This window comes from Cynara cardunculus, unplaced genomic scaffold (genome assembly GCF_001531365.2).
Source record: "Cynara cardunculus var. scolymus isolate 2C unplaced genomic scaffold, CcrdV1 Un_Scaffold_326, whole genome shotgun sequence".
Classification (NCBI taxonomy): domain Eukaryota; kingdom Viridiplantae; phylum Streptophyta; class Magnoliopsida; order Asterales; family Asteraceae; genus Cynara; species Cynara cardunculus.
The window spans coordinates 252,483-267,961 of NW_020200571.1; the positions used below are offsets into that span (position 1 = coordinate 252,483).

At 35.3% G+C, this 15,479-nt stretch overlaps 1 protein-coding gene across 2 annotated transcripts; it reads left to right on the forward strand.

Annotated features, from left to right (window-relative positions):
- Nucleotides 1-2,792: 2,792 nt before the first annotated feature.
- LOC112501611 (serrate RNA effector molecule homolog) lies at nt 2,793-9,337 on the forward strand. Of its 2 annotated transcripts, none has more exons than XM_025105292.1 (3): nt 2,793-3,777; nt 7,739-7,988; nt 8,663-9,337. In XM_025105292.1, the coding sequence occupies exons 1-3, from the start codon at nt 3,442-3,444 to the stop codon at nt 9,052-9,054; spliced, it is 978 nt and encodes a 325-aa protein (XP_024961060.1). In that variant the 5' UTR covers nt 2,793-3,441; the 3' UTR covers nt 9,055-9,337. The 2 variants fall into 2 exon arrangements, with proteins under 2 accessions (XP_024961060.1, XP_024961061.1); XM_025105293.1 differs by lacking the exon at nt 2,793-3,777 and adding an exon at nt 3,815-4,598.
- The last annotated feature ends 6,142 nt before the right edge of the window (nt 9,338-15,479 follow it).

Below are 15,479 nucleotides of genomic sequence, written 5' to 3' on the forward strand. Positions count from 1 at the left end.
ACCAATATTTTTAGTATGTGTAGGAACATAGGCCATGGCGTCGATTTAGGGGTCGTTTACCAAATTCTTATCTGGGTAAGCGCTTACCAAACTAAATTAAATTACCTTACCGGATGAATATGACAAAGACCAAGAATCTTACTCGGTAAGAGTGAGGCAAGGACTGAGAGTCTTACCCGGTAAGTGAGGGTAATGGCTCTTACCACGATTAGCACTTACCGGGTAAATTGTTGCACATGATGCCGTTTTTGTAGACTAAATCTTACCCGGTAAGTAAATAATAGTGTTGAATTTTACCGATAAATACTTATTGGGTAAGTGTTTGGTAAACGGCCCCTTAGTTTCAGAATGTATGAAAGCCCTAGTCTAAGTGAGGATCGGTATATGTTGCAAGGGAATCTGTACAGTCAAGTACCAACGTATCAGGTGTTACCAACCATAGCTTAGAATACGCACGTAATGTGTTTCAGTAGTGTTATAATATCCGCATAACATGTTTCATGAAAGTTTGTTGAACGGTATGACGTACGTTTTACGTCACGGTTTCAGTATAATCTCATGTCATTGAGCAGAAATGTTTGAAGTATTTTAGCACAAAAGTCATGAGCTTAGTGAACTTGTTAAAGTGACTAAGTGCATGTATCTCAAGAGAAGTCATATGTTTAAACATTCTGAGTTAACTCATTGATTTTATTTACAGGTTGATTTCATTTGTAAGCCATCTTTAGTGCATATTGTTAAGATTTGTTGTGTCATTCAAATAATATAATAATAAATTTGTTATTTAATGACATACATAGAGGGTCTTGGAATCACGTGAGACCACTTTTTTACAGCTGAAAGTTCACAGCAAAACGTTGTGAAGGTAACCTTCACAGTGTTTTTGCTGTGAATGTCTGACTTTTTTTTTTTTTACCTTTACAGCGTTTTGCAGTGAAGTTTCAAGTGTAAAAATGTGGTCTCACGTAAACTCAACCCTATGTTGTCTTGTCTTATTTGACTAATTCATTACTTTATCATGTAAGTTTTATTTGTACATCTATCCAACCTTAATTATTTACCCTTAAGATGTTTAATAAACGTTCAAATGATTTACATAATCATATCAGATTATATGCTAATACGTTTTATGACGGTATAATTAAAATTGACAGTATAACATAAATGTCTAATAATTACTCCTCTTTTAATAATTTCTTCTAATTGTTAAGTACTTGAATCATGAATTGTGTTCGTATGATTCATCAATCAGATCGATTTGTTTTTTTTAAGAAAAACAGTTTAAGGAAAAAGCAATTCTCTCGTCCAACTATCAGTTGATCCTCAGACCTGCCCCTTTTATTTTTTACCGGTTAAACACGTGGAATGGATAAAAGAAAATCTTAATGAAATCGTAAAATCAAGTAAAAAACGAAAATTTTATTTTATTTTTCAGGTTTTGAATCATCATATAGAAATCCAAAGAATATTGCAACTGAAAATTATATTAAATAATAATTAATTAAAAAAATCTAATAGTTATTGATGTGGTTGGATATGTGTTCACAAGATGATTATTACAAACCAAATAATTTATAATGCAAACCAAATAAATCCAACATCTGAAAACAAGATGTATACAGATTATACGTATTTTTTAAAATACAGAATTACGTTTTTAGAAATACCCTGATTTTAAAAAAAAATTGTATGTAAAACAAATAGAATTCACAACTACGATGTCGGAATTTGAAAAGAATGGTTTTTAAGAGATTAATATAAAAGATGGAAGAACGTAGTTAACATACAAAGAAACCATGAATACTTGCTTTGTTACGTAATGCAAATAAATCATTTTATTTAGAGGGAATTACATTTTCGTCCCCGTCGTTTGTTGGTTCCGACGAACTTGTTTTTTACAATCTTTTATTACAGATTTGTCCTTCAAGTTTGTAAAAGCTGGATTTCGTCCTCCCCACTAATGGTCGTTAGTATTTTCCAGTAAACTCGTTTTAATAAGGGACACCTTGATCAATTTATCGTTTTCTCTCGTTTTTCGTTTTGTAAAAATATAATATAATATGAAATCCATTTATCTCTCTTTCTACTTCCCCCAACCATGACCCCCTTCCCTCCTAGGGATGGCCAAAAAGAAATTGAAACCGATGGTGAAAATTGAAAACTTTTAACCAATTCGGGAACTTCTTATAGGGGATTTATCGAGGAGGGTCTCGGCCCAATCAAGATACCATGTTTGTCGATTTTTGTTTCGGGTATAACCAACCGTTTGACTACGGTGAAAGGAGAAAACCAAGATACCATGTTCACCCAATCAAGAAAACAAGTCAACCAACACATACCATGTCGATCAATACAGATGAAGGAACAAGCTGAGCAATGTTGGAAGTCATGGTTCTGTCATGAAGGAGAGTAGGGGAAAAGGTCCGCGACAGCATTGTAGACAAAGGCAAGAGAAGACCCGACGGTACAAGGAGAAAAAGAGGAACGTTGGTGGCTTCGTGTATGTTGAGAGGGACAAAATCCGAAGATATTTCGCAAACATGAGGGACAAATCTGTAGTAAAAAAATTATAAAGGACCAATTTTGTTAAAACCAACAAACATCAAGGACGATTGTTTTTTTTTTTGTATTTTGTATTTTGTATTTTGGTGCAAAATATGATGATAGAATGTATCATGATCGTAGATTAAAATGGACGGCTAGGATTAACTGGAAGATCTTGAAACACATAAGATCACAGACCAAGAAACGCCCTCTCTTTCTCTCTCTCTCTCTCTCTCACCTAAAAACTCCCAAACACAAAAATCTTCAATTTTTTCATAGATGCAGTTGTTCGTCTTCCGAACCCTAATTCAGGAAACAGACGATACCACTTCTCTTATCTCAATTTTGTGTTACCTCTAGATCCGTTGCCATTATCAAATTCTTGAAAACCCTAATAAATTTCGTTCATCTTTAAGCTCAATCCTCATCGATTGGGGAGAGGAGGAGAAGAGATTATCAATCTTCATTATTCCAGATTATCCTTAGTTTTAATCAATTTCTAATTCTGGGTTTCCGATCCAAATTTTATCGTGTCGGAATTTTGTTGTTCGTGTTGTCGTGAAAATCTTGTTTTTCCTCATTTCCCCAAACGAAAACTTAAATCGTTCCGTCGAAATCTTATCCTGACCTCAGTTTAACGTTTTAGTTTGATCAAATTGGTACCATAAATTTTGTTGGTGTATTACGTTTCGATCTTAGCGATCCCCATTTCAAATCAATTTTACATAAGATCAAATAATCATCGGGAATTTTTAGTTGTGTGCATAGGTGTATATTGCATATATATATAAGTTCGTTTCCGAAAGAAAAAGAAAAGAACAAAACCCTGGTTTTTTTTTTTGAAAATTTGAATTTCGATCTGGTCCAAGTTTGCAAGTGCATTTGATACTGAGAAAAATGGTTGGTGGTGGAAATAGAAAGGATGATCCAATTGCAATTAACAGCACCAACGTTTTTGCTGCTCTTGGAAGCTTAAAGAAGAAGAAAAAGTCTGATAAAGAGCAGGGTTCTTCGAAGAAGGGTAGTAGTTCGAAGAAGAAGCAGGATAAGGAGAGCAAGGCGGAGAAGGAGCAGGTTTTCTGGGCTCCGGCACCGTTAATGGTGAAGTCGTGGGCGGATGTGGACGATGAAGATGATGATGATTATTATGCAACAACAGCTCCACCTCCTGTTTGGGGTGCCTCTGCCGGGATGCAGCAAGATAAGGTCAAAGGAAACGAGACTCCAGTTGAGGTGAAAGATCATGGAATTAAGTATTTTTGCTAGTTTTATACTGCATTTGCATCTAATTGCTGTAAGGTGCTTTAAATTGGTATCATAATGTTACGTGTGTTGTGCCATTGCTTTGATCATTCTTAGAGAATGTGGGATGGTATTAGATGCTAATACAAATTCTTTATGATTGATCGATTTTTTTGAAAAATCTTGATTTAATTCATGATAGAGAGGTTGAATATAATCCAGTTGGTTTTTGCATATTAAGCTATAAACTAATCATGTTAGGAAAAAATTAAGTAGAAAGATGTAAGGGTCATTTTTTTTGAGTAACCTGAATATCCAACCCGCTATGCGGGCCGACTAATCGGTTTTTTTATTCTTATATGTCTAAGATGAATAGATGATACTTTAAATTCATAGTTACGGGCTTTGTTAATTGCAGGGCAGGGTACCTGACTTTGTTTCTACGTTAAACACTATCTTTTTCTAGTATTTGTGTGGATTATCTCTAGTTTCTAGAGTAAATCATCTTTATTACCGGATATTTGCATGGTTTTGTAGTTTAATTATTGATTATTTCCAAGTTAAGAGGTTTTCAATGGTGCTGGTTCTCATTTCCTGCCTTTTGTAAGTTACATGAATAATCTTAGGTTGTTTGTGTTACTGTGGTATCATCATTATGGGATCAGTACTTGATGTCTGGATTTATGATTCTGTCGTTCAGTTTGAATTTGATTCTGTTAGTTTGGAGGTTTCTGTCAAAAAACATGCATCATATTGTGACCTTTTGGGAGCATCTTAAGGGAATTTTTGCACTGGATTTCAGTTTCATTTTGGTGAGCTGTTTCTTATTTCCTATCCATGTATATGCAATTATGTATGTATGTTGATGCATCGATCCTGTTATTCATTCAATTTATATAATACAAATTTTAACATATATTTGTGCTGTTTTTGTGGGTCCTGTGTTATTCAAATGAAGCTAAGTGGATGGATAGAGAGCTATTTAATATATACTTCTATACTCATTATAATTTAAATCTTGTAAGTTGCCTTTGGTACATGGGACTGGATATAATAGGACATGACAAAACTCATTGTTCCACGTATGGTGCGACATGGGACAATGACGGGTGTGACTGGATGGGACAAAAAAAAGCTTTTTTTCTTTCACCAAAATAGGTTGAATAAGACGAGACAAGAATGAGGCGGAACTAAAAAGGTTACCAATCTACCCTTATTTGATATAACCCTAATATGACATTTGGTTTAATGGTCACCATCGCCCATTGCTGGCATTGCCACCCAGGGTGGCTGCCACCAACGACCATTGCCAACCACTTCCATAATCCATAATCACCACGCCCACCACCGCCTTCACAACTACCACCTCTACCTCCATATTCATCATTTGGTACTATTATATTTTTATATGTATGTATTTATGCATATGAAAATTGTACAAAAATATTTATACATTAAATTGTTTTCAGTATGTGCTTGATTTGTGTCATGTATAACTATTATATGATATATAAAATCATCAAACAACTTTTTAGGGGTAACTTATCCTGATCTGTTTTAATCGTACCAAACAGCAGACAACTAACTTGCCATGTCATGTCCTGCCCTTTTGTGTTGTCCAGTTCTAACCGGTCCAATCTTGTTGTCTACCAAACGCTAGTGTAGGGCTAAATCAATTAGCAGGGGTTAGCTTTCAGAAGTTGAAGTGGTTTGTAGGCCTATAATGTTACCCGTAATTGTTTTTTTATTATGGTCCTATGATTAAAATAAATACTTACTTGAAGTACCCTTTGAACATTATATTTAGCTTTTGAAAATGCACATAGATGGAGAGAAATCATAAGATTGAAAAAGAAATGAAGAAATGAATGACAAGGACACGGCTCTTGATGGTCATGATTTGCTCCTCTCAATCATCTTCTTCAAAATATATATAATTCTATATTTGTGATGTAATTCTAGCAATCGCTACTCCTTTTGTGGAAATACAATCAATAGGCTTCCTTAATTTAGGGGTCATTTACTAAATGCTTATCAGCAAGAGTTACCACATGTAAGCATTTGGTAAATGCTTATCTTATTTGTTAACATTCTCAGCCATCAAAATAGATTGTTGGTAAGGTAGCGCTTGCTACGCAGACATGACTGGACAAGAGGATAGGACTTGACAGGATGGACGGGATGAAACTAGACACAACAAGTGTGTGTCTGGTATTTGGTAGACTACGACTATACAGAACAAAACTAGACAAGTTGTCCCCAAAAGTAATTTGATGATTTTTTCTTTTAACATATAATAGTTATAATTAACACAAATAAGTAAATGATTAAATAATTTAATTTATAAATATTTTTACACATTTTTTATATACATAAATACATACATGTATAATAGTACCGAATTTGAATGAAAAATTTGATATAATTGATGGTAGATCGAAAAAAACCTCATTCGTACGAAGGAGAAACTACGTTTTGTTTTGAAAGATCCTTATCAATTGGTGAAGGCACAATGAACATTGTTTCAACAACAATGGTTGTAGAGGGAAGGGCATTGGTGATCGGTGGACGATACTGGGTGTAGAGGACGTGAAAATGGTGGATAGTAGTAGTGGTGGTGGTAGTGGTTGTGGTGGTGATGATGGTGGCTGACGGTACTAGTGGTGGTGGAGATTGGCGATGGTGGTTGGTGGATGTGAAGATGGTAGATAATAGTGGTGGTGGTGGTTGACAGTGGCGGAGGAGGTGGAGGTAGCAATGGTGGTAGGTAGTGGTAGCGATGAACGGTGGTAGTTAGTGACCGAGGTGGTTGTGGAGGTGGTGAAGGAGGTTGTTATAATAGCGGATGGGGTAAAGGTGACCAACGATGGTAGTGGTGGTCGGTGGTTGATGGCGGTTGTGGAGATGGCGACGGATGGTGGTGGTCGGTGGTGGGGGAGGTTGTTGTAGTGGAAGAGGTGGAGGTGGCCGTTGGTGGTAGCGGCGGCCGCGAGTAGCGGTGGTGACCACTAAAACAAATACCATATTAAGTTTATACATTAAACAAGGGTAGATTAGTAATATTTTAGTTAATTGTCTCATTTTTTGTCCCATTTTGTTCCACCTATTTTGATGGAACAAAAAGAAACCTTTTTTGACCTATATTATCCACCTTGTTCCAGTTCTTGTCCTTGTCCGTGTCTCATGTCATGCCAAACGTGGGACGATGAGTTCTTGTCATGTCCCATGTTGCGCCAAACGTGGGACAGTGAGCCTTGTCCTGTGCCATGTACCAAATGCAGCAAGTTTCTTACCATGTATTGACAAGAGTTACCACATTTACCTACTTATCGGTTACCATTCTTGGCTGTTAAAATGGATTGTTGGAAGGCTTTCTTACTCTGTAAGTGCCTTACCAGGTAAGAGTCTTCAACCGCACTTACCGGATAAGATTCTCAGTCCTTTCTATGTCTCTTACCGAGTAAGATTCTTAATTATTGTCATGCTCATCGGTAATATAAGTAACAGCTGGTAAGCCCTTACCCGGTAAGCATTTGGTAAAGGGCTCCTTAGTGGCTTAGTGTATTTATCTTGTCTTCTATCCAAGACTTGCTTTTTATAATACAAATAAAATTACATGCATATATTTACGCTCAAATATTTAAAGTTCCACGTACCCTGGGCTGCATAAATGCATGTACATACTATAATGCCTTGATACTTTGTGATCCTGATTAGTTTGTATGTGTGGCTTTACCATATTCTTTATTAGTTTATATCTTTCAATTCATGAGTTTTTACTTGTTTTCTAATTCATGAGTTTTTACTTATTTTTTGAGGTATAAAAGCATGATCATTGCGTTTATATTTTCAAAGTGGGTAATTTCTGGTTTACTCTGATGTACAATATCCTATATCACCACAATTATGGTTCAAAGAAATTTTCGATAATTTGCTAATTTTTTTAATGCAGGAAAGTGAAAGTGAAGATGAAGGTCTTGATGAAATTGATGATGAGAATGATGAAGAAAATGATCATGAAGCAGAAGTGGCAGCAGAAAAAGAGCCGGTTGTTCAGAAGCCTGCTGAAAAAGAACCGGTTGTTCCCAAGGATGACAGACAACTCTCGAAGAAGGAACTGAAGAAGAAAGAACTTGCAGAACTTGAAGCAGTGCTTGCTGAGTTTGGATTGGCTGAAAGCAGCGGCCAAGAAGATTCCCGTGGTAAGAACTCATATGTTCTTTATACATACACCGTTTAAACAAAAATCATCTATTTACATCTTCATAACCTCGAGTTGTTGGTATATGTCATTTTACCAATAATTGGCAGGATGCATCAAAATGCAACGAACTTTGCCTTAGTTCCTACTTAGTGTAACAAATATATTTTTTCCCAATCAATGTAACGATGTTTCAAGATTTCCCATGTAATGTAATAAAGTTTCAACATTTTTTACCTGAGTAACATTGATCTTATAATTTTTGATGATATGAATGTGAAGTTTATCGTCCAGTCCTCTGTGACGCTTTTGTAAATATTACATGATCATCAGGTTACCGGTCAAAATAAATACAAAATAGGAACTAAATCGAAGTTTGTTGTATTTTGATGCATTTTATCCTTGAATAAATACTTTGACTTCCAGTTCATTTATAAGATTTTGTGTTGATGATCAAGAACTCTGTTGATGGGCTTCTTTATGTTTCTTTAGCTGTTACCATCATCATCATCTCTATTGGTGACTTGGGGTGTTCGCTTATGAGTTGGGCCGGAAAGTTGGCCTAGCTTTCAAGTTTCAATCTTTTCGTTTACTGTGGTAGCTTCTTGACTTGCCCATCTTTTACTTTTTATAGTAGACAATCGATTATTTTACTTTCATGCATCCATTTTCCAGGTGGCACCCGAGAGAAGGTGGAGAATCGGAACGGAGAGCAAGAGAAGAAAGACAAAAATCCCCCTGGTGGCGAGAGTAAAAACGCTAAAAAGAAGAAGAAGAAAGAGAAGTCTTTTAAGGATGCTGCCAAAGAACAAGTAGTCTCCAATGGGCCCGATACTGAAAATTCAACATCAGAAGCTGCGACTGGATCACAGAAGGTTGAAGGTTTATCTGGGATCGATGTGAAAGAGAAGATAAAAAAGGTGGTGGCTGCAAAAAAGAAGAAATCTAACAAGGAGATGGATGTTGCCGCCAGAGCTGCCGCTAGTGAAGCGGCAGCAAGGAGTGCAAGGCTTGCAGCCGCTAAGAAGAAGGAGAAGAACCACTACAACCAGCAGCCTGTGCGGTAAATTAGCTTCTTTCTTGCTGATATTATGATATGATATGCTGCTGGTGCTGGTGCTGGTGCTGGTGCAAGTGAGCATGGATCGAATAATCTTGGTTTCAAATTTAAGATGATTCCTTTTTTACATAGCGCGATATTTTGAATTTTACTTGAAAGATTAGTAGAAATCTAGGATTTTTACGGTACTTTTATTGGTAGTTCTAAGATTTCTTGTGTAGAGAGTAGAGACATCTTTGAATGTGTTACTAAATCATGAATTTTGGTTGATGGATGGTTCTTTTGGTGTGTTTTTTATCATTATGTTTTTTTATTTGAGAATCTTGGAGGAAGTTAAAACAGGTGGTGGAAAGTGGTGGCTTAATGGTGGTGGGATTGTAAATACTGGCTGATGGTGAAGTGTGCTTGTTAATGATGGTTGTTGGTGGCTGTTAATTGTTGATGGTGGAGGCTTGTGGTGGTTTAATGGTGGTGAGATTGTTAATCCTGGTGTTGAACTCAATTTAGAGATTTCACACACATACACAGTAACTTGACTGGAGAGTACCGGATGATTTTATTCAATAAGCTTTGAGGCTTGGAACAAATTACGACTCCAGTTGCCTACAATTTATGTGATCACCTTCAGTATTAACGAGTCATGATGTCTGCCAGCTGATGTTCAGTGCCACAGTGATTAAGCTCGACTACTCCTTTTGTAAGATATCTTAGAAAATGAAACCGCACATCGATGTGCTTGCTACAACCATGCATCACGGGATTCTTTGACAACTTCATAGCAGAACTTTATCGCATAAATTTGTTGTACTTTGAGATTGCACCAGCCTAAACCGTTCAAGGATTCTTATCATCCAAACACACTGACATGCACTCAGTTGTGGATAGACTCACGACAGACTGCTTCTTGGATGCCCGAGATATTATTGTCCCACTTAATAAGAAAACATAGCGACTTGTGCTTTTTCTATCATCCAAGTCACCTGCATAATTCCTATCCGTATATGTAGTTAGTTCTTCCCTTCTCCTCTCTAGTAGAACAACCCGAATGACATAGAACCCTTCAAGTAACATAAGACTCTTTTTGCTGCTCGCATGTGCTGTTGAGATGGATCTGTGATATACCTGCTTAGCAAACATACCACATACATTAAGTCGAATGGTATCCCATCTAGCCATAGGTGCAAATACCTTGTAGTATTCTATTCCATGTTGCTCTGCATAGCCCTTGGCCACAAGTCGGGCTTTATACTTTTCTACTTCCCCTTTCTCATTGACTTTGGTGTTGAATACCAACTAAAGATGACATCTCGGCTTATCATCACTTTACCTGTTGTTGGGTTGTACAGACGATAGGCTTTGGATTCGCTGCCGACTCCGAGTAACACACAAGGGATACTCTTTATCTTCCAGATTCTGCCTTTTTTGATTAGGTACATGAACATGTGCTAAATAGTCAAATACTCGAAACTAGTATACATTTGTCTTTACTCCAATCCACATCTCTTCGGGTGTCCTTCCCTGCAAATACGTTGTAGGACTTCTGTTCAACACATGTGTAACCAGTAACTTTTGGGGTCCTTTTTGTCGTCAAGAACACTGCAAACCATATTCATAATGGTATGAGTCTTGCGTTCTTCCACTCAAATGAGTTTGAATCACTCTGTAAGGAAGTTGGCATCGGAAGACAACTCACAACAGCGTTCACACCACAACAGAATGGAGTGGTAGATTCTCCATAGGAAGACTCCAAAGGTTGTAATCACCATCAAATTTAGGAAGACATGGCTACATAGAGTTGCTTGATTTTGCCATCTCACTTATTTCCTCACTTGGTGTTTCTTTCTTAATCCTCTGCTTACTTGATCAGCCCCTTCGAATGGCTCCGATACCACTTTGTTGAACTCAATTTCACACAACTGGCTGATAATGAAAGCTCTGGTTGTTGATGGTTATCAATTGTTTGATGATCAATCATTGGTAAGTTAAACCCCAGTGAGTGAGTGAGTGTGTGTGTATATATATGTATAATTTGAATAATAAACGGTTGTGATTTAATGATATTTAAAAATTGATTATTAAATTAATATTTTCAATTAACATATATGAACAAAATATCAAAGAGTATTCAGGTAAAAAGTAATCTATCTTTGATACACGAGTTGTCAGACATATGAACAACTTATGTATATCCTCAAAACACATCAAACAAAAAAGATTAGACATATGAAAAACATGTGAACCATATGAACATCTTCTGTATATTCAGGAACCAACTCTGTTGTATATACATGAACACCTACGAACCTTGTGTTCACATGAATCACAGATACTGTTCATATTCATGTGATGTGATTGTRCATATGTATCGATATGAACATCTATTGCCTTTGATATGTGTTCATTTAAACGAATTCAAATGTCATACTAATCACTTACCAATAGGAACGCTTTGATCATCTTCTTCATTATCGGAATTCGAATTCCGACCGTAGTCATAGACGATTTTAACTTTGTCATTTCTATTGTTGTCAATATGTTTTACAATAAGATTATCCATATTACTCAGACGATACGGAAATATTTTACACTTACAAAAATAGTATCATTATATGTAGAACATCACTTGAAAATTACGATCATGAACACGTATGAAGATAAAATTCAGAATTACATCATGATCAATTAGTGAGATCTTCAAGATTTGTAACTCCCAATTAATTATCAGTGGTTAAAGATTTGTAACTCCCAATTAATTATTAGTGGTTACATAAAGGTCAAATTACCTAATTACCCTTGTATTTAATATATGAGTTACATTTGAACATAAAGTAAAGATGGAATATGATTGGTTAGTATTTGAACCAAGCGCTCTCTCTCTCTCTCTCTCTCTCTCTCTATATATATATATATTTATATATATATATATATATAATTTCTGTACATACAGGTTAACTTAAAATATTAATGTGAAACAAGAACTTCTATCGGCGATCTATCCCCTATCATAAGTATCGAACTTTCCACAAACAAACCGACGACATTCCCGATAGCATAAGAAGTCTGAAAGGTATCCAAAAAGTTCTTACTGTGTTCCATCTGTTAAACAATTGTTTAGATGGATTTCGGCAATGGAAATTTTATAAAAATCAAGAGAATTTTGCAAAATGTTTGCACTTGGTTTTACAAAAACAACCTACTGATTAAGACTACAGACTTCAGACGTTTGTCAGTTTACAAAAAGAAACAGTCTTATTGATTTAGGTTTCAGACTTCAGTACCACCTCTTATTTATCAAATAAGACTTCAGACTTCAATACCTATTTAAAAGCAAACGCCACCATATACTTCTGATTCGATCATACTATTTCAATGAAAATGCTTATTAAGACGCTTTCAAATATCCACTTAGACCATTTACACTAGCAAAATAGAGGGTTGTTTCTGTATTTTTCTAAATATAATATTTATTTACGAAAACTTACACACTCTCTTCACATTTGATGGAGTTTGAACGTTTGATCTCCAAAAGCCTGGGATCTACTGCTGACTCTTACAGTTTGGAGTGTTTTGAATGCGATTATACGATTATCAATATCATATTTTAGTATTAAGTGATTCGTTTTTGTTTTTGATCATTTAGGGCCCAAATTCATTTGAATCGATTATCTGTTTTCATTATTCAGTATCACATAATTGCTTTTAAATCACATATCCAGTTATCCAAATACTCTAAAACTAATTATAAGTTAATCACAAGGGTGGTGTCTGATTGGTTTGAGCTTGAGTTTTAAAGGGTGTATGGAGGTCCCAAGTTCAAATCCAAGAAGGAATAAAAATCCCCTTGTGGTCACAGAGGTTCAAATGCGGTGACTCCAGGCTACCCGCAAAGAAGGTAGTCGCCCAGAGATTATTCGGCTCGCATAACGAGTTGGATATCCAGATTAATAAAAATAATAATTATTATAAGTCAATATAGGGCATGGGCTGAATCGACTACGAAAAGTAACGAACCTAGTGGCTTAAAAGTATAGGACCCATACGAAATGATAAAAATGACGGTGATACTATTTGCAAGATTTTTATATTTTTTTATCGTTACTGATAACGAAAGATAACACATTTCAAGTACGGCTTGGATATCTAAAACGACTCTTGTTCATCAAAAATATTACCAATATATTTTAAATATTATAACCTCCCTTTATGTAAAAACTGCAAATTATATAAAAAAAATTCTTAATTTAATAAAAAAAATATTTTAAACGCCGTTCATAATTATTGGTGTTGGTAATAAGAGCATCTCGAACAACTATGCTATTTTATAAAATTTGAGGATTTGGAAAAAGTTTGCTTCAACAACTATGCTAAATTATTCTCTAAAATAGAGAAAAGTGAAAGAAAATGAATAAATCTCTAAATTTAGAAAAATAAAGAAAAAATATAGCATATCTTTTGGAAATACTGTAAAATGGATGGATCATACAGGCTGACTGACAGTTGGGTTGGTTAATCTCGTCCAATGTTTTTTAATTATGTGTTATAGACTCGTTTATCATATAATAAGTACAAAGTTATGTTAGAGGAGACACTGGCATATATAGATGTCTACTTGTGGCTTAATGATAAATATATGGGCTTATTCGCACATATGGAAGGGGTGTGTTGTCCCCATTAAGCCAAAATATTGACAATTGTATCCCCTCAATCCCATACCTCCCCCTTCAATCCCACTCCCCCTTTCATTTCACTTCAAACCTTAGCCTGCCGACGCTACACCTCTTCTCCGTCAACTTCTCCCCATCGCTACGCCTCTTCTCCGACAACTTTTCTCCGCCGACGACCTTCTTCTTTCGGTTTTCATCAACACAATACCAATTTTCCCCGTTGATTCCTCCTTCCAGTGCTTCCCTTCAAAGTTCCCTAGCCATAGAGAAAAAGTTCTCCTTCCATCATTGTTGCTCATCTCCGACGACCAGTGACCCCGTTGTTGCACCTCCTTCGTCGTTGCAACTCCTTCATCCTTCCAACTCCTTCGTTACTGCACCTCCTCTGTTGTTGCTCCTCCTTCGTCGTTGCAGCTCGACTCCTCCTTCGTCGCTGCTGCCCTACAAAACGTCGACTTTGCTCTGTCCCTCCCCCATTGCATCATTGATGACAAAATGTTAGGTTTCTTGTAGCAGTAGCTTTTTTTAAGTTTAAATGGTTTGATTATTATGTTTTGATAATTTGATGTTCAAATGTTTGATTAGTATGTTTTAATGTTCAAATAGTTTGATAGATTGTTAGCTTTTTGGTTTGATGAACAATAGATTTTTGGTTTGAGTTTGATTGAGTGCTGTAAAGTTCAAACATGTTTGAGGGGTAGATCGGTCATTATTGTCATTTAAACGATTGATTTAGGTAAAAAAGTAAACAACAACAAATTTTTATCTAGACAGTAAAATTTATCTAAACAGACAAATTTATCCGTATAAAAACTTAATGGAAAATTTGGTAAACAGACCCTATATGCGTTCGCTTATACCTTCAGGCTCTTGCTCCTTCCCATCATCAACCGATCAACCCAACCCAACCCAACCCAATCGCAAAATAACTCAATCTGAAGTAATACAATGTCTAATCAAGTTGTAAAATCTTCAAACCATCGGTATTAGGTTGATACTAGGTTGCTTTTATTTGAACCCAACCCAACCCAATAAACCCGATATCCTTTTATATTATTGTATTTAATATGATTGTTGAGTCTCTATTAATATGTACATTAAACAATTATGCTATTGCATACCCTCTTCATATACATATATTTTCAATTTATTCTCCATGTGTATATGACTCATTTGTATATATGTTCAGTAACTATGAACATACATAAATGCAAATTAAGAAAATTGATTGAGTGCGATATACTTAAAACTTAAAAAATATGAATAATTTGTACCAAATGATTAATAATGAAAAAAATTATGAATAGAATAGAGAAAACAACATATTCAATGTTATTAGGAGAATATTTTGATGTATCAAAGTATCAACTCGACCAACCTGTACGGTTTGGGTTGGGTTGCACCTTGAACTGGGTTGAGATTTTTCAAATTAAGTTGGGTTGTTCAAATGCTTTCAAATTGATCAACTCAATCCATGAACATCCATACCAGACAACACAAGACATAACATGACATGACATAATAATTGTTCAACCGTTTGGTAAAACAAGACTGTTAAATTGACCACTTATCTCTAATCGATTGTTTATATATTTTCTATATTTTAATTAATTTATTTAATTATAATAAAATAAATATATCTCACAACAAAAAATATATTATTAATCTTTTCTTTTATGAAACATATGAAGTTTATTAATTTACAGTTTTTATTTTATATCTTTTTCTATATTATTTTTGTCATTATTAATATTTAATAAATTAAATA